Source organism: Pteronotus mesoamericanus, unplaced genomic scaffold, assembly GCF_021234165.1.
Source record: "Pteronotus mesoamericanus isolate MK-2021 breed Mesoamerican mustached bat unplaced genomic scaffold, CSHL_Meso_final scaffold_85, whole genome shotgun sequence".
Classification (NCBI taxonomy): Eukaryota; Metazoa; Chordata; class Mammalia; order Chiroptera; family Mormoopidae; genus Pteronotus; species Pteronotus mesoamericanus.
This window is the reverse complement of record NW_026555329.1, coordinates 78936139-78962020: the sequence shown is the minus strand read 5'-3', so window position 1 is coordinate 78962020 and position 25882 is coordinate 78936139. Positions and strand designations below refer to the sequence as shown.

At 47.9% G+C, this 25882-nt stretch overlaps 1 protein-coding gene across 1 annotated transcript in view; it reads right to left on the bottom strand.

Annotated features, from left to right (window-relative positions):
* Positions 1–331: 331 nt before the first annotated feature.
* CNTNAP2 (contactin associated protein 2) overlaps positions 332–25882 on the bottom strand; it is a 1059914-nt gene continuing 1034363 nt past the window's right edge. The window contains exons 22-24 of the mRNA XM_054564239.1: positions 24363–24602; positions 3906–3986; positions 332–548 (exon numbers count right to left, since the gene is read on the bottom strand). Coding sequence (XP_054420214.1) covers positions 349–548; positions 3906–3986; positions 24363–24602 — 521 coding nt within the window. The 3' untranslated portion in view covers positions 332–348. The remainder of the gene's footprint in view (positions 549–3905; positions 3987–24362; positions 24603–25882) is intronic.

Sequence of the window (25882 nt, the reverse complement as noted above, 5' to 3'; positions counted from 1 at the left end):
CTTCTAAGGGCTCTGAAAAATGTAGAAAACTTGCCCTGTTACCATGGGTTTTCAGAACATCTCTAAACACACACAAAATAAGACAGATATTACCTACAAATTTCAACCATTGCTTAAACTCTAAAAGCATTTTTGTATTTTTTTTTTGATACAGAAGGGAAAACTCAGCTATAAAGAAATATTAAAAAGTATTACTTTTTGTGTGTGTGGCGATCAGTCTCAAGAAATTTCTGTTGCTTGCCTCCCCCAACTTGTGCTGATACTTTAAAGATGTGCCCAAGAGTGTGAAGCAGGTGCTTTGGTTCCCTTCCCCTCCCCCTCCCTATCCCAACGCCAAACAGCCGCCCCTCAAATGAGCCATTCCTTTTTGCTTTCGTCAATGGTCTCTGTGAAGTTGGGGTCGTTGTTCATGATGGCAGCATCCGCGCTCTCAGCTGACTCTGCGCCCTTCGCCTCGTTGGTGTGGTAGGTTCCTTTGTGGCGGAACATGTACCGAATGAGGAAGACCAAGGTGCAGAGGATGGTGAAAATCACCACAGCGATGACCCCTGGTGGACACAGGACAGGCGACAGGTTCAGCGCATCTGTGTTTCTCCCAGTCTCCCAGCCTCCCCATGGTTCCCTCAAGTACCGCCCTCTCCCCTAAAGAACACAAAACAACGCCTCCTACAACTAACAGGATTGAAAGGAGAGTTAGACCAATTCACAATTACACTTGGAGATTTTCACACTCTTTCCTCAGTAATTGATAGAATAATAATAAACAGAAAATCAGTAAGAATCTAGAAGACCTAAAAAATAGTACTAACTTGACCTAAGGAACTAATACTAATCCTACACATCTTTCTTAAAATAGAGGCAGAGGAAATACTACTCAAACCTTTTTATGAGGCCAGTATCATCCCGATACATTACCCAGACACATTACGAAAAAAGGAAACTATTGAGCAATATTCTTCTTTAGTAAAGTTTCAGCAAATGAAACCCAGTAATATGAAAGACTATATTATGACAAAGTGGTATTAATTCTAGGAATGCAAGATTGGTTTAACATTAAAAAGTAAAGCAACATAATTTACCACATTAGGCAAATAAAGGACAAAAAAATATGATTATCTCAAACGATGCAGAAAAAGCATATGATAAACTTCACTCATTCATCATAAAACCTCTCAGGAAACTATCAATAGGAGGGAACTCTCTAGGGCTGATAAAGGGATCTGTGAGAAACCCATAGCTAATATCCTTCTTATTAGTGAAAGGTTAAACACACTCTCCTTAAAATACAGAACAATGTAAGATTGTCAGCTGTTAATACTTTTATCTACAATGGGACTGGAAGTCCTAGCCAGTGCAATAAAACAAGAAAAACAAAAAAAGTACAGACTGGGGAGAAGTAAAAATTCTTTATTCTCAGATGACATGATTATATATGTAGAAAATTCTAAGGAATATAAAAAAAGGTCACCAGAACAGTAAATTTAGCAAAGTCACAGGAAACAAAGTCAGTACACAAAAATCAATTGTGTTTTTATATACTAGTAGGAAACACTTGGAAAGTAAAAATAAAAAATACTATTTATAATAGAACAAATTGAATAAGGCTGTTTAAGACTGCACTGAAAACCATAAAACCTTGCTGAGAGAAATTAAAGAAGATCTAAATAAATGGATGGATATACCATATTTAAGGTCAATATTGTCAAGATGTTCATTTGCAGATCTCATGCAATCCCAGTGAAAATCATGGCAAATTTTTTTTTGGTAGAAATATATAAGATGATTATAAATTTTATATGGTAATGCAGAGGACTCAGGATAGCCAAAATAATTTTAGGAATAGAAATAATTGGAGAACTTATACAGCTTATTTCAGGACTTACTATAAAGATACAACAATAAAGTAAGTATGGTATTGACTAAGGAAAGTTAATATATAAAAACAACAACAACAACAACAGAATAGAGTGTCCACAAAATAGATACACATCATACGGTTATTGATCGTTGCCAAAAGTTCCAAGGAAATTATGTTGTCTTTTCAACAGGTTGTCTTGAAATAACTAGATATCTATTTGGAAAATAATGACTTTGTTTTTTATCTTACACTATATACAAACATTAACTCAAAGTGATTGTAGACTTAATAAAAACTAAAGCTATAAAACATAAAAAAAACTTCAAAACTTGGGGTAGAGAGATTTCTTAGAATTTTTAAAAATATAATAAACTATAAAAAGAGTAGAAAAATTGTACTTTATCAAAGCTAACATCTCCTGCTTTTCAAAAAATACCACTGAGAAAATCAAAAGGCAAGCCACAGACTAGGAGAAAATATTCACAATACATGTGTCTGACAATGGATTTGTATCCTGAATATAAAAAGAACTCCTACAAATCAATAACAAGAAGTCAAACAATCTAACACTCTTTTAATGGAGAATGATATAGACAGATACTTCACAAAAGATTTACAAATGACCATATATATATGAAAAGACGACCATCGTTACTAGTCATGAGATAATTGCACATTAAAACCACAATGAGATACCACTACTCATCCACTAGAGAGGCTAAAATTAAGAAAATTGACAATATGAAGTGCTGAGGAGATTGTGGAGAAACTTAACCTCTTGGATATTGATTATGGGAATGCAAAAATGGTCCAATCATCTTGGAAAACTAAATGGCATTTTCTTATAAAGTTAAAAGTCCACTTTTAATAACACCCAGCAACTATACTCCTAGAATTTACCGAAGAGAAATGAAAACGTATGTTCATACAAGACTTGTACAAGAATGTTCATAGCAGCTTTATTTACAATAGTCCAAATCTGGAAACCAAACATCTACTGACAGGTGAGTAGATGAAACAAATTATGTACATTCATAAAATGGAGTACAACTTGGCAACTAAAATGATGAATTACTGATATATGGAACAATGGGGATGGATCTCAAAAACATTATGTGGAACAAAAGAAATAAGGCAGGACACATGACATTCTATGTGATTCCATTTACATGAAACTCTAAAAGAGGTAAAAACTATCTATGTGAGAATAAGCAAATCCGAGGCTGCCTTGTTTGGGAGTGCGGCAAGGGGAAGAATGGACCACACAAGGGCCTAGGAGAGTTTTTTGTGGATGGGAATGTTTTTTATCTTCATTGTGGCAGATAGGGGTGTATGAGCGTCAAAAGTCCCTGACCTGTTGTACTTAAATAAGTCGATCTTAACAAAGCAAAAAGCAATGACCAGAAGGATTACACCGAACTTTGGAATTGTGACAGTGCAGCACTATGTATAATATATATAATGCTGTTTGATTTGTATATGAAATACATCTATGTGAGCCGTACTCAGAGCGGCGGAAACACCTTTAGGAACCAAGGCAGAAGCAGGGAGAGAATAAGGCAACGGGGCAGCGGGGCTGTCCGTACTGATCCAGACAGGAGGGACTGCCCTGGGGAGTCTAGCTCGTCCGCAGGTGTCCGTGGGCGGAAAAGGCGGGAATACACTGGGTCCTCTACAGCAGGCGGCACAGCCCCTTCCGTTTTGCAGTGGGCTATCCCGGACCGTGTGGGATGTGAGAGAAGGGGTGAAAAAAGACAGGAGGAAGCACAGAAATGTCCTGGCAACTGCCTCAGCCACCTCCTTACACAGTCAGACTCTGGCCGCTCGCCATTGTCATTCTTTTACAAGTCTGCATTAGAAAGTGGCCAGGTTCCATTGACCACGGCTTACCCGTATCCGTACTTCACAATCTGGAGCCATGTTTAAGTAGCAAATGAGTAATAAAAATCTAGACAGCTTGTTTTTCCCCCTCGACTATGATTTTATTGAAAATGACTCCTTCGCACAGGGGAGTAGCCAACTGGAAGCCGTTCCCTATGTCACCTACCTCCGATGATGGCTGAGTTCCTGTTGACTCCATTTCTTATTGCTTGGCCTTGTCCTGGGTTATAAGGAAAATCAGCACTGGCTGTAGGGAAAGAAATGGAAAGTCAGGTATATTGATGTTCGGAGGGAGGTATACCATCAACCCCACATAATTTGACGCCTGTGTTTTCAGAGAAATCTTCACTTCTGTTTTTCCCAATGAGATCTCCATTTCGCATGGACCCATCTTGTTACTGTTTCCCGAGAGTCACAGCGACCCACCTGCACGCCTGCTGGCTGCCCCCACGGGAGGCCCGGGGACGCACTGCCCGCCTCGGGAGGGGCAGCAGAGGGCCGGAGCCGCTGGGGCTGCCCGCTCTGTCCGCTGACAGACATGCTTACGCGTCACGGCGCGTTTTCTCACGTTCGGCTGTGGCCTGCCTCCTCGCCACTTTTATCCATTCCAAACTGGCGGCCCCGGCTGTGTTCATGGATCAGCTTTTTATAATACGCAGCATTTGTTTCAAAAGCAATCATCTCTCGATATTAATGTTTTACATGGCTCTAATAAAACATTGCACACTTCAGGAATATTTTATGAGGGGGTAATATTTCATGCGAGTTGAGAAGACTGTTAATTGCCTAATAAATATATAAAAATATCATCTTTTTAGAAATCTCAGCTTTTTCTTCAAACCTGAGATTTCTCTTTAGAGAAGTAGTATCAGTAGCTGTGACAAACAGATTCATTCATTGATTCATTCATGCATTCACTCATTCATGAAATCTTTGCAGAACGCCCACTACATGCCAGGGATGTGAGTGCTGGGTGTGCACAGTGAACTAAACAATGCAGACAAACATTGTTAGTAAGAGAACTTGCCGCGCCTCACTGGAGAGTCTGGTTTGCAGGGTCGACACTAATCTAAAGCTCGGGCGTGGTTTTCGTCGGGACCCGATCCACTTACGGTGAACTGCCTGAAATTTCTCGGTCGCTCCCACCCTCTAACTCATGCACTTGGTGGGCACCGGAAGATTTGGTCATTAACACACACGATTTATAGCCTCCTTTTAAAGACCAGGAGTCGCTTTTCAAGGGTGAAAGCTTATCCTTCCTTTGCTGCCCACCTTGGACACAGTGTCCGGGCCTGGGGACGTCAGTGCCCCCTCCAGACACTAGCCCATGTCCTTTTCAGGAGTCCTCAAGCTGGTACGTGGCCTTGCTGGGCTCAGGACCCAGGCAGGGCTAATGCCACAGTCACTGAACTTCCCTGTCCTGCCTTAGAGGGCTGGGGCGGGGGACAGGCAGGGGGCTGTGGAGGGGGTCCGGCCTCAGATAGTCAGCTTGGGCAGGGCCTGTGAGAGAAGAGCCTCTTTTACGGGGCGGGGAGAAAGTTTGTTTTGATTTGGACATACTGGGCTTGAGGTATCTGCAGGACGCCCAGGTGGGGAGATCTAGTTACTAGACATTGGGATATTTTGTGAGTAGGGTCAGAGTTCCCGGCTGCTTTTGAACAAAACACAGAAATCTCCTGTCTGCCTTTAAATAATTTGAACCTTCAAAATAAGAAGACAATCAAGATGGCAGAGGAGTGAGTGGAAGTCATCCTGACCTCCTCCCAGGACCAACTGGGAATTACAACTAAATGGTGGAGAAATCACCTGGAACAAACAACTGAACAATAGCGAGAGAGGAGCCTTGTAACCTCGGAGACAGAAGAATCGGCTTTAGCGCAACCTAACTGGTCAGGAGTGCGGTACAGACCTGAGAAGGTGGGTGGGGTGCCCACGGGGGGCAGCACCCGAAGGATATTGAAATGGCCCAGTTGGATCCCCCTGAGAAGAGTGGGGTCTAAACCAAAAGCGGGGATCTCCAGCCTGCAGCACCAGAGCCCAAAAAGTACACAGAAAACAGCCAGCTGCGAAGAGCAGCAGGGTTGCTCTCTGCCAGAGACAGAAGGCTAGAGACGCAAAGAACTGTTTAAAGGGCCAACGCATACATTTTTATTCGCAGCCACTTACCCTGGTCTCCAGAAAAGGCAGGGGCAGAGTGTACTAGAGACACCTGAGGAGAGACTGGGGAAGGGGGCTTAGGGGAGAGAACTGAGAGAGTAACTGGGGGGATCTCGGTGCTGACTCATCCCCCATGCGGCAGCAGCCATCTTGCTCAGGCAGAAACCACTCCCCCTGAATGGTAGCAGCCTCAGAGGACCCAGTAGCCCCACCCCCAGGTGGGATTCCACTCCGCCCTGTGCTGTCTACTCCGCCTGCTGAGTGCAGAGTGATTAGATTAACAGCTGAAGGAGACTGCCACAAACAGTAGATTACTGGAAGTCTAGAAGCAACTGCCTAAGGTCAGACAGGGATGACATCTGACACCATCAGAGGCAGATCCAGAAAGTAAAAACAGCAGTCTCCTACCACAGGAGTTCACACCACAAAGTCAGGAAATCAAGAGAGATCAACTTAAGAAGCACAAACAAAAAAGAAGAGTCTCACAAATAATGGGAAGACAAAGAAATACCTCCCCACTCGAAGGGAAAGGAGGAATCCCCAGAAAAAGAACTAAATGAAAGAGAGGCAAGTTGAACTATCAGATACTGAGTTCCAAACAACGGTTCTAAGGAAGCCCAATGAGCTCATTGAGCTCAGAGAGAATTACAAAAATCTACAAGGAAACTACGAGGAACTTACTGAAAACTATATCAGCAGGAAAAAGGACATAGAAACTATCAACAAGAGACAAGAGGAAATGTAGAATACAATTTCTGAATTGAAGAACACAGTAGAAGGAATCAAAAAGAAGGCTAGATGAAAGTGAGGACCTAATCAGCGAACTGGAGGATAGGTACACAAAAGCTCCCAGAAAGAGCAAGAAAATGAAAAGACTCAAAAAGAATGAAGAGGCATTTAGGGAAATGCAGGACAACCTGAAACGTAATAATATCCGTATAATAGGGATACCAGAAGGAGAAGAGGATGAGGAAGGGATAGAGAACCCGTCTGAAAAAGTAATGAAGGAAAACTTCCCTAATTGGAGGAGAGAAAAAGTCACACATGTCCATGAAGCACTAGCGTCCCATTCAAGAGGAACCCAGTGAGGCCCACTCCAAGACACATCATCATTAAAATGGCAAATATCAAAGATGAACAGAGAATCCTAAAGGAAGCAAGGGAGGAAGAGGTAGTGACATACCAGGGAGCCCTGGTATGACCAGGAGCTGACTTCTCAACAGAAACACTGCAAGCCAGAAGGGAATGGCAAGAAATATTCCAAGTCATGAAAAGCAAAGGCCTGCAACCAAGACTGCTCTACCCAGCAAGGCTCTCAATTAAAATGGAAGGCAAAATAAGGAGTTTCCCAGAGAAAAGAAGGCTAAAAGAATATACCTCCACCAAACCAGCACTGCAAAATATGCTAAAGGGACTGCTTGAAAATGAAGAAAAAAGAGTGTATGGATACCCAGTTCCTTTCAGAGTTGCCAATACTTGATATTACCAATATTTTTAATACTTATTAATCTGATTGTGACAACGATGTGTTATTTTAACTGTTCCTTTACTATTTGTTCAAACTAAACCTGTTTTTGTCTATTTCTTGCCTATTTCTATTATTTTAAAAAGCTTTAATGACTTTTTGGTATTCTTTTAAAAAAACCCCCCAAAATACATTAAAGACAGTGACAGCAATTCACAGTGGTAATTCTGTGATGATGTGTGATGTCCATAAAACTAGGAAACTGTTTTCTGCTTGCGGTCATGTGGCTGGTAGAACATAGCACAGTTTCTCTCTGCAGCAAAGCCTGCTTTATGTCTTTGCATCCACAAAACTGCAAAAAAACCCCCGCAGATTTGAGAGATTTTGAGAGGCTTCCTCCTGGATCCCTTGAAGTTATTGACATAAACTGCCGTGGAAGGTGTGGAGGAGACCTGAGATGGCCAGAGGAGATGGACAAGAGCTGGTAGAAGACACTGAAAAATATCCCAGGACTGGCCCTGGCTGGTGCGGCTCGGTGGACTGAGCGCCGGCCTGCAAACCGAAGGGTCGCTGGTCCAAGGCCCAGTCAGGGCACATGCCTGGGCTGTGGCCCAGGCCCCCAGTAGGGGGTGCACGAGAGGCAACCACATATTGATGTTTCTCTCCCTTTCTCCCTCCCTTCCCCTTCTCTCCAAAAATAAATGAAGTCTTAAAAAAGAGTCCCAGGATTGCCTTTGGTATAAACTCTCTGGCAAATGGAGCAAGGCTTCCCTCGAGTCGCAGTTTCTCCTATCTTCCCTCACGGAGCCACTTTTCCCCTCGGGATTGCGGGCGCACGGATTCCTGGTGTTCCGGGCCACGGGCCTGTGCCCGCCCACGTGGCACTCCCTGCCTGGTGCACTTTCTTCTCTCTGTCCATCAAATCCCACCTGAAGGCCTCCTCAGCCACCTCCGATCTCGTGTCTGGCCCTCTTTTCAGTGGCTGTCATCTTCATTCTTGTCACTCCCTAGGCAGTAGCCGCCGTCCTAAAAGCAAGGGCTGGTCTTAATTATGTTTGCAGTTCCAATGAGAAACAGTGCAGACAAAGAGCAGAGCGTGTTGGATGTTCGTTGACCAGCCCGATGGAAATCAGTCCATTAAGAGGTGTGTAAACGTTTGTGGGGTCGATTCCAATAATAGCCTTCCATGCTGGTGCAATTTTGAAAGTCAGCTGCCTGAACTCAACCCAGCCCTTAAAAAGCAAGGCAGCGTTCTTATTCTTCCCAAGAAAGGAAATGAACATCTTCAACACAGGAAGGCTGCTAATGATTCCAACATCCACTAGCCTTCGGTGGTGCTCTGAGAACAATCAGTGGGAAACACTCAGGTACAACAGAAGGCCTCATGAAATGCAAGAGCAGGCTTCTGGTTTCTGCACAAGCATGCCTATATTCGAGGCTTTATTTATACTTAAGCCTGGTTGTCTTAATGTGTGTGAGCACTTATTTCCTCGAGGCAAACCCACTTTGTTTGGGCAAGCAGACTGACGGCCACTCAAGGGATGTTCCAAATGAGGCCATTGCGACCGTCCTTTCCCTTGAACGCCAAGAGCCTCTTGGAGATGCACATGCAGAGAAACATAGATACCTAGAAACACGCCTGGGACCAGACCATGGAGCTCATCCACGACGTGTGCTCCGCTCTGCGGCCAACTTCCCTGTCCCAGCCCACCCCCAGGTCTGCTAGGAGAACAGAGCAGTTTGGGGGGTGCTGCGCAGCAAGGAGACCCTATTCTGGGGAAATATCGTAAGTAGTTCAGAAGAGACTTTAGATATTAATAGTCTCAAGACCGGTCTTGCATCGAACAGCTCTGATTTGCAGTCTCAGAAGCCTTCATATTTCTGCTTATCTCCCTTGCTGTTTGCCCACTCATGGCTATTACAACTATAGACCACCCTTCCTTTGTACCACCCGGATATTAGCTTTCCTCCCCTCCCCCACCCCGTCCCCCAGCTCAGGACGGACAGAAGGTGCTCCTGCAGGAACTGATGATTAGAGGGTCTCTGCCCATGAACTTGCTCCTGAAACGGCCTGGCCGAGGCTCCAGAGCCCAGGTGTGCACCACGGCCCTTCTCACCCAGAGAAGGCAAGTGCGTCATAGACCTGCGCACGAGCAGACCCGGGCCAAGTCGCTGACACACAGAGCGGTCTCCCTCTGCCTTCCATGCAGTGGTGGAGCAGTCTGAGAGCTCAGCATTGGCGCACAATCCCTTTCCCCTCCCTCCATCTTCGGCTGGAGCGGGGGTGGGCGGAAGAAAGAACCATCCACACACTTTAAGAGCAACCCTAGCGGAGGTTGTTCCCCGTAATTATACAGACACAATAAAATGGTCAGACACTAGAACCGGGTGAGTAAAAGTCACTTTCCTCCCCCACCAAAGAACTGAAAACATGGATGCTTTCTTGTATTTCCAGGGTGGGCTGCCCTTACCTTTGCTACCTCCTTGGAAGGATTCACCAGGACAGCGAATGGGAGGCTGCCTGGCACTCGCGTCTGCGAGCTGGGCAAGAGCGGACGCGGGGTCCTTCTCCGGGCAGCTGGGGCAGCAGGGGCTCGAGTGCCTGTGACCCGCCCTGAACCCCACCTGCCCGGACGTGAGGCACCTTACACAGCCAAGGCCGCCAGTGACCAGGGAGGGTGTTTATGTGAGACAAGGAGTTAAGCTCTAAATTCCAGGATTCCAGGAGTGACATTTGTCATCAACTGCTCCGACTGCACTTTTGTCCCATATACAGCTCCCTAGAGCCCAGGATAGCAGGTGGTCTGTTATGGTGGAATCAACCTGAGCGTGTTTTCCTTCTATCATGGGGTACAAAGAGGCAGTTGATGTGAAATTCACACTTTGGGAACAAGCTGTTTAGGAAGAAATAGTCACAGCACTTCCTGCAAGTCAGGCCCTGTTTTAAGTCCTTTTCATGTATTGACTCACTTCACCCCCACGTGAGATGGGCATACTCATCCCACTTCAGAAGCTGAAAACGTGTCTCAGGTCCCGTGACCAGTAACGGGGGGAGCCAGGGTTTGAACCAGGAAACTGGGTCCAGGAACCACCTGCAAACACTGCGCTGACCTCTGTCCGATGATCAGCATCTTTGCCTGGTGTTAAGGCCCCCCACTAGCTTAGCCAATTGTTTCTCTGTGCTTGGGGGGCCTCGGGGTGGGGGATGATATCAAAAGGCTCTGGCTGCAAAAGCTGAAGAGGAAGAGACATTTTATGTAACAAAGGCTAATTCCACATGAAAACTGCATCGGTGGAACAACGCGGTAAACTGAGGACTCTGAACCAGCGCCGCAGAAGAATGGAAACCCAGTGTTCCTGGCGCCAGGCACCAACCCCTGAGGGGTCCAGCCTGCCCAGAGGGAAGGGCGGTCGCCATTCTAGAAGCGCATGTGAAGCCTTGAATCACCCCAATTGTGCTTTAAAACAGTTCTGTCGGAACGTAATTTTTGATTGCCTTTACAGAATGTGAAAAATTAATAGACATTTCAAGGCAGGTGCTTATGTACAATAAGTGGAATTAAGAGAGTTTTAAGAAAAGAATATTAAAAAGAGGTTGGAATTCTTTAGCTTCAAGTTTCTCGCCTGTGCCATTGAGCAGGTGGGGAGAAGATGAAATAATAAAGCATTGTTTTTTTTCCACTACAGAATATAAATGAGGTAGTTATGGTTCTTATTTATTACATTTCAAAATACATAAAATTGTAGACTTTAGGCTTAGGTATCAATTATAATAAAACACACGTTTAAATGTATATAAAAATAAATTGAGGTTATCTAGCATAACCCCCTACCCCTGCCCCGAATGAAAGGCACTAAAAGCTTTAGGTTGTCATATATCAAGGACAAAAAAATTAGATAGTAGCTAACGTCTCCTGGAGAAAATATCTCCATGGAAACCACTTGAGCTTCAGCATCTAAAGTGACAATCTGAGACACTCCAACAAAACTGCTATTAATTATAATTTAATTTAAATTGCAACACTGCTTTGCAGCGGGGTCTGGGCTAGATGATGTATATATGCCTTTGTTCCTCCTGGCCTCTTTGTTTCATTTCACTATGTTCTCTCCTTCAAATTTGAGTGGTTTGGGAGAAAATCACTTTTTTGAAACAATTTGTGTTAAGCATTCACTATTGACTGGTGTTTCAGAAAGAGATGTGAACACATGTTGTTGTCGACTGAGGTGCTGAAGACATAGGGAGCTTCTGCTTTATCTCGAGAGGCTACTGCGGATCAGTTGCTCTTTTTTACCCAGGGGACAACAAACACGTGGCCCGGGTCCACATGAGCCTCGATCTCCTATCTCCACGCATGCCCCTCACCTCAGTTTCTGCAGCCAGCCAGCCAGCCCGAATTCCGATCTCAAGTGGGAAAGAGATTATGAAGTTTTTGGCTTCTGACAAGTTAAACAAAAACCTTTCATTCTCAGCTTGCATGAGTATCCAAGACCCGGTGATCCATAGAGGTTCATGAGGTGAAAGGAAACAGAGGAAAAGGACTTGTCATCTGCCCTCTGTCTTGGTTGTTTACATAGTGCCAACTTTCCCACCAAAGGACTGAGTGAGCAATCTATTTTATTAGATTTCCTTCTTCCCGTGGTTTTTTTTAAAGCCAATTTCTAAACAGTCTCAGTTGCCTTTCAGGGAAAAGATTTACTGACATCCCCAGGCTAGGCTGATGTTGTGTTCTTTTGTCTGACTAAATATAAGTAGGTATTTTAATAGAAAATAGCTCATTATTGATAGAAGCTCAGAGTTGGTATTGCATAACCTAAATATGAAGATAAGTCGGACAGTGTCCATTTTCATGCTAGACAGAGATGTCTTATTTCTCAGGCGGGCCAATAGAATTTTTTTTTTTGTTAGTAATAATTGTTTAGGACTCAGTTGTCAAAGCTATTGTTGGACAGCAATCTGGGCACTTGAGGATCACGGATTGTCACAGTTGGTTTTTCATCCCACGACCCGTCCCTGCCACTGAGGCGGCTACGATGCAGGACAGCATTTAGGTCACAGTCACGTAGCTGGTGGGTGCCAAGGTCCCCAGTGCCAGCAGCCCGGGACTCGCCCCTGCATCTCACTGCAGTTCTCATGATGAGCCTCGAGGCCTAGAGCAGGGAGGCCCTGAGCGGGGGGCACGTCCTTCCCTTACGGAGGTCCTCTGTGTGTAGCCACTTCTTTCCGTCTCCGCCACAGGGTGTTACGGATTCACGTTGGCGTTAGAAGGACACAGAAGCCCCACATCTGGGGGAACGTGACACACGTGGCAAGTGCCATTGAGACCGTTTTCTGGGGGAAAAGCACGGTTTCCAGGTTGTCCTCGGCGGCAGCAGGACCCCCTGCAGGTGCTGTCCCCTCCCACTCCGAAAGAGTGCTGGGGGTCCGGAGTGGAAGGCCTCCGCGCCGTGTGGCTGGCTGGGGGGTTCTTTAGGCGTTTTCCTCCTCCCTGTACCTCCTTCTAATGTGTCGTTAGGAGAAAACACGGAAATCGATGCCCGAGTGCTTTGGTTCAGAGCCTGCAAACGTCCAGGCACAGACAAACCGCCTGGGGCGGTGTTGAACAGCAGGTTCTGACTGGCTGGCCTGGGCCGGGCCCGGCGTCTGCACCTCCCGCAGGTGGCGTGTGCCTGATGGCCCCTCTCTCGGAGCAGCGGGGCTGTAACCGAGGCCCGTGGGGGTCCAGGGCTCCAGTGCGGCACAGGGGAGTGCGCTGTGATTTAATGTGGTGTCCGAGCCGGAAGTGGAACAAGTCCTTCTGAGAATCTGGTCTTTTTTTTCCCCCCAGAATCATTTGTGTGCTTTTAGTGATTTACAGGCAGACCACCCCATAGTTCCATTTCCTGCGACCCTGCTGCGTTTTGGCGTGTGAAAGCCGCGGCAGACACCCGGCTTGAGTTTCTGAGCGCAATTCTTCAGTGTTCTGACTGGACGGGGAGGGGCTGTTACTACTGAGGGTCAAGGACGGTCTAAGAACAGCCGAGGGGTTTAACAAACAGCTACCTCAGGCAGGCCCTTGGAGCCCTTTCCTGGTTCAAAATAAGAGTGCAAGCCAGTTCTCCCCCGCAAGTGTGGGGGCAGGGAGGGGGAGGTTACCGTGATTCCAGCCCGTGGATGGCTTCAAAAGCACAAATCCAAGAGAACGGGCCTATTTTTAACAATGCCGGGTTGTTGATTTTTCTGAAGTTTATCGGTTTGTTCTTTTGGAAGAATTCTTGTCCCCTGGCCGCTGGCTCTCCTTGCCCAGGTGGGGATGTGACACGACAGACGACAGACGCAGCAGCTCAGGGTGGGACGCCTGGCGTTCCCCAGGTGTCAAATATCCGGAAGCGCCAGGGCCGCGGCCTGTCCCTTGAGGAGATGCTGGGTCACAGCTGTGGACGGAGCCTGTGATGCGGGGGCTCTGCTGGCCCAGTGTGTGGTTTCCTTGGGGGCAAAGCAGCGCTGGCCGGGCCGCCTGCTGGACCGGGGATGCGGCCCCACTCTCTAAGGACAGGTGGTTGAGAAAATAACCACAGTAGGAGGTTAAAACCACCAAACGTAGTGAAGAAGCCCCAAAGCGCATCTTTGAAGACACTCCCTGATGTGTCCTCCGAGACCATGGTCAGGAGTACACGCTGTTCGCGAGACGACTGTCTCAGGAGCTCGGGGAGCTGTCGCCTCAGACGTCCACTGAGAGCACCTGGGCAGGGCTCAGGAAGGGCTTCGGACTTCACTAACTTTTACTAGCTTTACGGCTTGGGAGCTTGAGGGCAAGTAGTTTTTGATCACCATTTGTGAGGATCCTGGGGCCCATTCAATCATCTGAGGGACCAGGCCAGGAAGAAGGGCCTCCTCTCGCTTCCCCTCTGTGAGTTTCTAGTCGATTCTAGGGCCGCAATGTGCCTGTTCTGGAAACAGCTGAATATTACTGATTGGCTTTTGTCACCATCGTAAGTCTTTCGAGGAAAGGACAGTGAATAATAAAACACATTTGAAAAGACTCATTGTCCTCTGCTCTCCCCCCGCTGTCTCCGTCTGCGGAGCATGGAGTCCTCAGCTTTCAGCGATGCCCCCTGGACTCGCTCTGCCGCTATTCACATGGCTTGGGCTTGGGCTTTGCAGGACGTCTGCTGTAATTGCTCTTTCATTAAAATGTAAAACTGACCCCTTTCTATTCCAAGGTGTTCAGAAACCAGCACACAGGCGAGGAGGCCCCTGAGAACACAGCGTTGTCCACCTAGATCCAGCCGCTGACCGGTTTCCGGCTCCACTGTGAGGTCTGTTAGGAATGGCCGTGAGCAGAGCTGGAGCGCTTTGAGCGTTCATTCTGCACGAATGGTGAGTCTTTTATCGATGCCCAGCAGGGCTCATGCTTTTGAAACGCCCTTTTCAGCTGCCTTAGCAGAAATGAAAACGTGTAATTCCAGCACCAAGATGTGTCTTGTCTTCCCAGAAGGCTGACCTCAGAAAACTGACGCTACAGCCCCCACACAGGGTATTTCTATTGTCTGGTGAACTGTTCTCTTCCTGAATTAACCTCAGATCCCAAAGTCAGTATTTGCTTGTTGGCAGGTGGAATGACAAGTGGCCGTCGAAGAAACCCTGAGAGGAAAGGTTTCTAAGCTTCCCTGTGCTTCCCTGCAGACGGGCTCCTCTGGGTGCTGGTTCCCAGCACGAGCCAGGAGCTGGCTCAACGACCAGCCAGAGCCACGTGGCTCTCTCACAGGCCTGCCTCGCGCTCACGTCAACAGAGTGTGGAAAATACCGAATTGGCTCTTGCGGTCCTAGGCATGGCTTGGTCCGTATCAAAAAAGGGAACTTAAAAAAAATAGGGGGGCAGGCAAGAGTGCTGAGCAGCAGGAATCTCACCTCCAGGTAGGCAAAGAACTTTCTATTTCAGAGCTGCGCTTTAGATTCAAGGGACAACGGAAGCTAGGGAAACGGTTGGGAACAGAGAACTGGAGTTCCTTCATGCTGAAATCCGATTATTTTCATCGAGAGGAAGGAAAAGTGGAGAAAGCACTGAATTGGAGCGGGGGCGGGGGTGCACCCGGAAGTTGGGCCTGGCAATGCGCTTCTCTGTGTGCCTCGGAGCAGGTGCTGCACGCAGGGGCCGGCCCCCAGGCCCGGCGGGGTCTCGGGCTGGGGAGCAGCCCGGAGTCTCCGGGTAAGCTGTTCGCGCAGGCGAGAGCTGGCGGCCTGGCGGCCACGCCGACATTTCCTGAGGGCAGGAGGCCACTTGCTTTCTCTGAGTCTCATTTTCCTTATCTTTAAAACGTAGCTCACAGAATCCACGCCTACAGGGAGGCCACCCCACCACGGGCCGAGGAGAACGGTGCCCTGACAGCCTTTCAGCTACTAAAGTCATTTACAGTTTTAAGCTGTCACCATTTCTGTCTTCATTCTTCCATTTTTCAAAGGCTGAAATTCCCAAGCCAATTGCTGAAAAGTACTCTTCGCCTTTCCTGAGAGGCGAACGTCAGAGCAATTCGTTCTCTATGTTTAAAATAGCTGCATCCGCATTCATATGGGTTTTACATACATTTACACATTAGGGTAAAGTTGATTTTACTTTCTTCCCCCGAGCTGTCCAGGCAGAAACTCCGCAGCAAGAACCCACCGGGTCTTTCGCATCTCTGAGTACACAAGGATGCAGGTCAAAGTTCTCCAATGAGTAAAATGATGGCTCGCCTGTTTGTTACTGGTGTTTGCACAGTGACTTCCCTCCAAATAGCAGATGACATTGGGCTAAAGCTTCACCTGAACAATGTTGCTGCAACGTTAGAAATCACAGGCAAGGATACAAGGCCCCCGTTTGCCAGTAAAGGTGGAACGAGCATTTCCAGGTGGCAGGGGCCACAGAGAATTCATACCTGGAGAGTCCAGCAATGGCCCTTCTGAATGACAAGTCAGTGAAGGAGGTGATGCCCGATTAGCCTGGACGGTGCTGTGGCCCTAGTCACGCACAAGAATAGTAGTGGACAGACACACATCTGCGGAAAACTGAAATCTACTTCATTTTTGTTCGCTTCTCAAAACATTTCTGTGGCACAGAAACAAGACAAGAACAAATACCGTGACTTGCTAGAGTCTGTGGTTTTGCCATCACCAGGGAAGTTGCCATAGCAACACGGACGCCTGTGTTTCCATGCATTTCCGCAGCCCCTGGTGATGGAGATCACAGCGGAGAAGCTGGCCAGGCCCGGGCCTGGAGGGAGGCCTCTGTAAGGACCCCGCCAGGTGGGGTGGCCGGCGCGGGGCGAGCCAGAGAGAAGACTGGGGGAGCACCCTGCCCTCCTTGGTGCTCCAAATCTGTCGTAAGGGACAAGGGAAAGAAAGGCAGAAAGAGAGGTAGAGAGAAGTTGGGACTGAGAGAGACGCCCATACAGCGAGGAAGCCAGGACCGCTGACGTTGCCCAGCGCTGGGTGTCCATGACCATTCTGATTTATTCACAGCGGAGGTTCCAAGAGTTAAACAATTCTTGTTAGGAAAGAACAGAGCCCTGGAGAGAAGGCAGCCCCCGATGATGGAGCGACGAGGAAGCAGCCCCTGGAGGAAAGGGATGGTGTGCAGGGCGGGCGCTGCAGGGAGCCCAGCCCCACCGCCCGCCCCTGTAGCCACTGCTGCTGTGAGGCTGGCCCACCGATAACTTCCTCACCTGCCCCCCACCGCCCCCCGCTGCCTGCTCCAGCCTCGCGTCACAAAAACAGGCTTAACAATCTATTCTCTGGGGGTGGGGACAGCTGTGGCAGCTGAGGGCAGCCTCTAAAGTCTTTTCAGGCCCCTCAGATAGAAATCTTGTGAAAAATATTCATGCCAAGACATGGCCTCTGGAATGTGCAGTCTTCGAGGTGGGGTCAGAAGTGAGAGTTTTGGGCTTAGAGCTGAGATTTGTTACCTTTGACCCATATTCCTATGTAAGAGGATGATACCCCCACCCCCCATGAAAACGAGGTAATTAATCATTCAAATTACAAAGTTAAAGAGTGGCAAATACAAATTTAAAGGAGTCAAGTAAAAGCAAATGGTAAAAGCAAACAGAAATGATAGAACAACAAATAAATCCAGAGCTGTGTTTTTGAAAAAAATCTAATCAAGAAGAAAAGGAGAAAAACCTAAACCTGTAATATAAAAAATAGGACTTAGTATAAAAACTTATTTTGTTTGCCTCTATGGAAACGGAAATAAATTTGAAAACCTAGAATAAATGCATACATTTCTAGGAAAATATAGAGAGAAATATAGATGAGAAAGAGAATCTAATTAAACCAAGTATCACAGAAGCAATGAAGGGAGTTGTCAGGGAGCTGCCCAGCAAACCCACACACACAGGAAACAAAACGGGGGGCTCCAGTGGTTCCGAGGCGACGTCTGCTGACTGACACGGTGCCGGCAACGCCCCGCGGCCTTTGCATCCTGCGACTCTCAGTGTGGCCGGCGGATCGGCAGCCCAGCAGCACCTGCGAGCTTGTTAGAAATGCAGGATTTCCAGTCTGGCCTCTGACCTTTGGACTTTGTATTCCTGAATCTCCCCGGCTGATTCTAGCACATAAAAGTTTGGATGGCACTTCTTTGGGTTATTCCGCTGGTTAGAGGACAGTGGAGAGGTCCAGCGTGATGTGACTGGGGACCCAGGGACTGAAATCAAGGTGTCGTGGGGCTGAGTTCTTGTCTGAGGCTCCAGGAACTAAAGTGCTTCCATGCTCACTCCCCGCGGCAGAACAGCCTTGGCGGGTGCGGGCTGAGGTGCTGCCTTCCTTCCTGGGCAGCGGGGGTACTCGCCCGGGGCTTCCACACTCCTGCTGCGTGGCCTCTTCCACTTCCTTTTCATAAGGCCAGAAGTTGAAAGTCCAATACGCCCTTCCTTCAAAAGTAAAAGGATGCTACACATCAATCTCACCCAAGAATACTGATGGATTTAAGAAAACTAAACAAAGCTTTAGGGAGCCGATGTCAGTCTTGCCTTCAGAGAACGCCTCACCACCACCAACGTGGGGAAAGCCAGGAGTGAGAGCGTGGCTCACGGCCTGGAAAGCCATCACTACAATTCACCCTGTTACGCTCCACAGATGCCGAGATGACAGTAGGTCATTGTTAACAGCCAACCCTGATAAGACTTATCCAAACAGGGTCCTGAAGGTATCGTCAAACACAGTTAGCAACCGTTGAAGTAGGTGGGTAGGCAGGGTTCTAAGGCGGCCCCTCCCAGACCCCTGCCTTGGGAGGCATCTTCTCCCCATGAAATTCAACAAAATACTTATCTGGGTACTTGCGGTGGAGGATGTTGCTGATGTAATTAGGTGCCAAATTGTTTGACCTTAAGACAGAGAGTTTTTTGTTTTTGTTTTTAAATGGCTTTTGGGTTTTGTGCCTTACCAAAAGAGAAGCAACTTAGAAATTAATTTATCAGGGTATGTTTTGATGTTATCTTCGCATAAATTTTGTATAATGTGAAGGGAGGATCTGATAAGTGGAAAGATGTTTTCTTGTTGGATGGGAAAACATCGTTTATGTAGCTATCAACTATGCTGCCATTAACTTACACATAAAATTCCATGTCAATAAAAGTTCTAGACGACCCCAATAAAATGATTAGAATTCTAAAATCACACAGGGAAAGTAAATCGGTTCAGACAAAAAAAATTCTGATGAAAGAGGGTAAAAGGGAAATTAGCTTTATGAACTATTAGATGCTATTACAAAAGCTCAGCCATTACCACAGCTTGCTACTATCTTGTGACGAGCCAGGTCGATGGCGCTAAGTTGGTTGGAGCATCGCCCCAGGGTGCCACGGTTGGGGCTTTGATCCCTGGTCAGGGTGCATGCAGGAATCAGCCGAGGAATGTACAGATCGGTGGAACAGCAGATCGATGTTTCTCTCTCTCTCTCTCTCTCTCCCCTTCCACTATCTAAAATCAATAAATTGAATATATATATATCCTTTGAGTCAACAATGCCATGTATATAAATCTACTCATTATGGAAACAAAAAATAGGAACAGTTTAAATGACTAATAAGATCAAAAAGCTATAACCCTAACATTATATTTAACTTAAACTGTATAAATGTGCTTGGTGCTTTTGCAGAACAGTAGAATATGGGTCATTTGCAGGAAAAGTACACATTAGAAAAGAGGAGGAAAATAGCTGTTCTTTGCACTTGAACAAATGTGCACTGTGTGGGTCACCGAAGAGAACAAGGTGAATAAAAAGGGACACACAAGAGAACAAAAAGACTAGGTATCCGAGATTAATCATGCAGTCCTAGCGTAAGGATGAAAAAAGGCTCTGCTCAGAAATAATTAAGATGTAATTATAAGAGCTGGAAAGATTAATTTAAGTGCTTGCAGGTGGTTAAGAAAACCAACTACCACCTTGTAATTGCGAAGGAAACTGAATAAATACATGCAGTTTTTAAATGCTCATCATATCCATAACTCTTTCGCACATGAAGATACGAAAATGCTTTATCTTCAGATGGCAGAGAGGAAATCTGGAATATAGACCAGCGACCCAGTCGTTAGGGATCACGGTGCTGAGGAAGGGTCGGGCGCCCTCAGGAGTCAGTTCAGTACTCCCAGCGGTCAGTGCCGCTGCGGGGGGCTCAGCCTGATTCCCAGTTCGTGGTGGCTGCACACGCCGCGCACCCGGAGTCGGCCTGGGGCATGGTCGCTGCCTTCCGTGACCCCTGGCACCTCATTCCGTCGGGCTCCCAGTTTATTCGGGAGGACCACGTTCCTAAGAGGGCTGGTTTTTCAGTCGCTCTGCACACCTGAGCGGCTCCACTGGCCGAGTTGGGGCTTGGCTCCTCCCGGCTTCCTGACCACCCTGGCCTCGGGTCTCAGCAGGAGGAGGATTTGGCCACAGTAACTGTTTTCTGCTCCGCTCAGTGCCTTCTGGATTCTCCATGTCCCCCGCACTGAGAATTCTCGGTCCAGAGCCCCTCAGCCTCGCCTGCGGGTTAGCTTCGGGGTGGGAGGCAGTCAGGCCTGCAGTGGACACTGAGTTCAACTGCCCGCGCCCGGCTAGGGCCGATTCTCCGGGGCCTGGGGCACTTGTAAGTTAATGGAGGTGTGTGCCCCTCATGCACCTGTGCTGACAATATTGCGCACTATTAAGTCCTGAAAAATACTAACTAGTTATAATCTTCATAACCAGGAGGTTCCTTAGGAAATGAAATCTGACATCTTAAAGTGCTTTGTCTATCTCATGATATTTTACAAAAGAGCCTAGTAGCGGCCTTCGGTCTGATGTATTCTGGGTCAAGTAACATGAATGAGATAAAATACCTTGAGGATTAATGCACATGCTTTGTAAAGTGTCTGGCTGTATGGTTTGGAGTTGGTCCTTAATGTGGACATTTATGGCATCGACACTTGGTTGTAGTATTTCTGTTTTTTTTTTTAAAATTTCTATTTATTTATTGACTTTAGAAAGAGAAAAAGGGAGGAAGGGAGGGGGAGGGAGGGAGCAGGAGAGAGGTTTGTTGTTCCCCTCACTGACTCACTCACTGGTTGAGCCTTGCATGTGCCCTGACCAGGGATCGACCCCATGACCTTGGTGTCTCGGGATGACGCTCTAACCCACTGGGATGTCCAGCCAGGGCTGTTTTGTTTTTATTTTTCACAGAATTTGGACACTGCCTTCTGTTGTTGTCCTGTTGGCAAAACCTTGCCATTTCAAGGAAAGAAGATTCCCTGAATTTGACAGAGAAAGAACAGAGCCCACGACTGAGAGGCGGATCAGAGCAGCCGTCTGTCGCTCTGCGGCCTTGAAATGCACCAGCGCTCGGGCTGCACTGGTTTTCTCCTACCTTGTAACTATTGTTCTAAAAATATTCCCGAGGACCACAGTGATGTGCGTCAGAAACAGGCTGTGTCTCTTATCAGGGGGAAAACAGTGACTGGATGTCCCTGATGGAGCAGAGCTGGTGTAAATCAAACCAACCAATTTCATGTGCCATTTCCCCATAAAAACGCGCTCCCCACCCCAGGCCCGGCCCCTGTGCTCCTGACCACCCGGCCGCGCTGCCCTGAGTTCTCCAAACTCCAATCACGTGGGAACTGCCTCCACACGCCATATTCATGTAAAACCGGATGATTATTTATTTACTTATTTTCACTGAGTTGATCCAATTTCTAACAAACAGATAACAATGATAAAACTTTATAACCTGACTGAGAATTCTATTACCTGTTAAGGCTCTAAACACAAGCCTGCTCTCTCTTTACTGGAGGGTGAATAGCGAGGTAGGAAAGGGGTTCAAACTGTGTTGGAGACAATGGCAACGTCCTCTTTGACAAAATTAGTGGGGCAGCAGGAGAAACGAACAGGACGTGACCGTATACTATTACGCAATGCCGTGCCTATTTTGTGTCCACGGCGAGCTGGCGACCCCCGATCAAGGTTGCCACACCGCATGGCGGACGGGACTCGGGCTCCATCCACTGGGGTCGTGCAGCACACAGCCTGGCCGATGGCATGGCGCTGGCAAAAAAGTCCGTTACTTTTCTCTGTATGATGGCCCTAGTAGTGCGTAGTTGTCTTGAACCTCATTTGAAAACATTTTTGCTAAGACTGTATTGTGACAGCTGTCATATCAGCGTGCATTAAAAAAAAAATCACAATTGGTGAATTTTTGTGCAGTCATTTTAATATTGAAGATGGAAGAAGATATGCACTATTTTCGGTGTATTATGCTTTTTTATTTCAAGAAAGGTAAAAATGCAACTGAAATGCAGAAAAAGATTTGTGCAGAAGAAGGCACTATGACTGATCGAATGTGTCAAAAGTGGTTTGCAGAGTTTCTTGGCACTACTGACGTTAGGCCAAATAATTCTTTGCTGTGGGCTGTCTTGTGCATCGGAAGGTGTTTAGCAGCTCCCCTGGCCTCCACCTGCTAGAAGCCAATAGCGGGGGATAGCTGACATACTGAAAATATCCAAATCAACAAAGCTGTTGGTGAAAATGAAAAATGTGTCTTTTATTTTATGGGAAAATGTAATAGACTTTTTGGCCAACCAGTACATGGCCCTCATTTGGGAAAACACGGGCAGAGCCCGAAGGACATCACACAGGTAAGGACTCAGCCAGCGGTGGCAGAGGAGACAAAAAGCGCCTCATCACGTGAAGCCAGGTCACCTAGACTGTACTTCCTGTTCTTATCACTTGATAGCATTTACCTAAGAAAGAAATGTAAGGGAGCAGAAAGAACACAAGGCCTGAGAGTGGATGCCTTGGATTCTAGCCTCCAGGTCTCTGCAAAGCACGTACCCTGGGTGAGTGTGAAGTGAGCAGCCGCGGCCGGTCCCTGCCATCCCTACAGTACCAAGGCCATCAGCCGCCCTGTTCTTCACAGCCGGGCGTGCGCTGTTGTCAAAGGTCCAAATACTTCATTTTAAGCAGTGTAACTGCCCCCTTGAACCCCCTTGTGTCCATTCAAATTAAGTTTGCAACTGATTCAAGAGATTGAATAGCACTGCGACACGTCCCCCATGCTGAGGCTTCTCCCCGGGGCGCGGCACCTTCAGTGACGACCGGCTTTCACGCGGGCGCTGGGCCGCCTGCACTGCAGGCTCCTTGCCCCGTGCTGTCTTCAGGCAGCTCTTCCAGCCGCAGGGGGCCGATCGGCTGTCCGCAAGTTTTCACAGAAACTTCTCTGTCTCGATGAGCCTCCTTGTAACATGGTCAGAGGAGCCCAATCTTTCGCAAGCTTATTGCCACGGTTTTTCCGTTTGGGACCTCACCACCTAAAGGCGTCACTGCTTTTCATAAACTGTCTTTTTTTTTTTTGCTTTATTTGGGTATTAATTCCTTTTCTTTTGGTAACCTTGTTTAAAAGGGCTCACCAAGGGGGCTAGTAATAAGCTTCCTTCCTATTTGGTGAGCAGTTCTCAAGCTTGGCTACACATCCGGGGAGGCTTCGCAGGGACGAACGCCTGGACCTCACCCCCAGGGCGCCGGACCTCCTCGGCCAGGGCTGTGGGCTGGGTATCGGGATTTCGAAAGCTCCCAGGTAATTTGAAAGTGCACCTGAGACTGAGAAGCACTATGCTAGGTTAGTGCTTTCAAACTTTAGTGAGCACATAGCCTGGGAATCTTGCTAACAGGCAGATGCTGACTCAGTGGGTCTGGAGTAAGGGCCCGAGATCCTGCATTTCTGACAAGCTTTCCGAGGCACCAGGGGCAGCGATGCCGCTCTCCCGCACGCCCTCGGTCCGGGCCAGGACCAGGGGGCTCTCACCCCCACCCCCTCTCCGCCCTCCACCTCCACACACTCAGGCGACACTGGATTCACAGCTCACAAGGGCACGCTGTGTATATACTGTTTTGTTTCTGACTAGCTGACGGCGAGGATTCTTACTCTACTCTCACATGGAAGGTTATCGGAAAAAAGCAGAACTCTCAAACCGGACTTCAGGACGAGGGACTTAGGCTCACAGAATCTAGGGCGCACTTGTGGATGAGGGGACCCACGTAGACCCCCAGAGTTGGTACGAAGATGATTTTAAACAGGACATTCGTGATTCAGCAGGTGCAGGAATAAATCTTTCTGGGGCTTCCGTTGTCTGACTAAAAGTAGGAACTTCTGGGAAGTGAGGCTGCCATAAATTTCCCCCTCTGAGTGGCTTTTGTGCCCAGGAAGGAGACCAAGAGGAAACCCACCATGAACCCCCCCCTCAGGGCCTTGTGGCCTAAAGCGGAGGCAGCCCCTCACAGCCGCAGGAAAAAGCGCCATCCCAAGCGTCACCTCTCCTCTGTTCTTGCCGGAAGCCATCTGTTCTATCCGTAGCAGCCTCTTCTCCGCTCCTCTTCCCCTTCTAACTAAGGTACGCAAACCTCTACCTTGAATCACTTACTAAGCTAACTCGTTTGTGAGCTTCTGTATGCATATGAATGAACAAGGTGCCTTTATAAAACCTGTTTTACAGGTGAAGACACCGAGCTTTCAAGAAGTGAAGCGATCTGCCCAAGGCTTTACCTGAGTCCAGGTGATCTAAGTGCCAGGGGTCGGTGGCGGACGACATCGGTGAGAGCGTGAGCGGGGAGGCCCCGCAGTTGGACTCCACCAGCTCACCCTGGGTGTGCACGTGCGCGGAGGCGTTGGTTTGTCGCAAGGCCGCCTTGAGGGGGGCGATGTGGTTGAACTGGACTCGGGAGAGGCACCCGGTGAAGCCTGGGGTGTTGTACTTGTGAATCTCTTGGTCAATCTTCCCTGTTTCTAAAAGAAAAAGAAAGAAGATGTAAAAGTCTTATCCCACTTGCTATGTTCCAGCTGCAAAATACACTCGTCTTAGAATGCTTGGGTCCAAATCTTACTCTCAGGTTTCAGGTGAAGATGTTATGTCCTTTTAGATGAAATATTAAGGACAAGATAAGGCTTAGGACTAGAGACTTCACTTTAAAAAGACATTCGGTGTTACTAGAGAATGTGGCAGGCTGAGGAGAATAAGACTATATCTGTTAAAATAAAATACATTCATAATTACCTCCCGGATACTTGAGATACTGTTGAAACTAACAGCATACTTGGTTCTGATTGATTTTTGTTTCTGATGCTTTAATGCCTCTCTTATGGGTATCGAACATGCCTCCTGCCTCCTGTACCTCTTTTGCATCTCTTTCTTTCATTTCTCTGCATCCTCACTGCTTGCTCCCTGTGGTAGAGCCAGGTTTTGAGGGTGAAAGGAAAGGGGGCATCAGGTTGAGGTTTGTTACATTCTGGGACCAGTGGGAGTCTGATGGGGTCAGAGCTCAGGCCAGACAGCGAAGGGCCTTGAAGGCCCCGGTAAGATGTTTGCATTTCAGCATGAAACTCAAAGCTGTTTCCGCCGCAGAGGGCTGTGATGGGGACTGGTTAGAGAGAGAACGCTCGTTAGTGGCAGATCTCATTAGCCCGCAGCGCCCGCGAGCTCCCTGGGCTGAGACGGGGTCTGCAGGCTGAGGCAGGGCCACGCCACGGATGTGGCCAGCGCCCTCTGCGTTTCTCACTGGCATCTTCTTGCCCTTCGCCGAGCCCTGACATAATCTATAGCGAATCAGGTTTGGTTCTGTCTCCTCTGCTAGAGACCTGGCTGGGGAGCTTCTGACTCCAGCTTTATTTCACGTGGTCCCTGACTCTGTTCTCTATTGAACAGTAAGCAGGGCAGGCTCCCCAGTCGCACCACAGACAATGAACAGTTTCAAAGCTGTGTGTACCTGAGGGTTCCCAATCTAAGGTGGGGCCCCCACTTCTCAAAGGGCCGTCCTCTCCTGAGTGTCTCCCCTGAGCTGACCCTCAGGGAGTGAAAACAGACGAGGTAGCTGCCCAGAGGGAAGCCCCAGGGAGGGGGTGTCTGATGGTGCACCTGGGACCAGAGGAGCCGTGGGAGGGGGCAGGGGTGCCAGGCCGTGGGGGCTGTGAGCCCCGGAGGAAACGGCAGCTAAGCAGGCAGAGGTGGGGACTGGGCTGCAAGAACACGTCTCCGTTCTCTCAGCGGCGTTTTTATGCTGCTCGCTCTC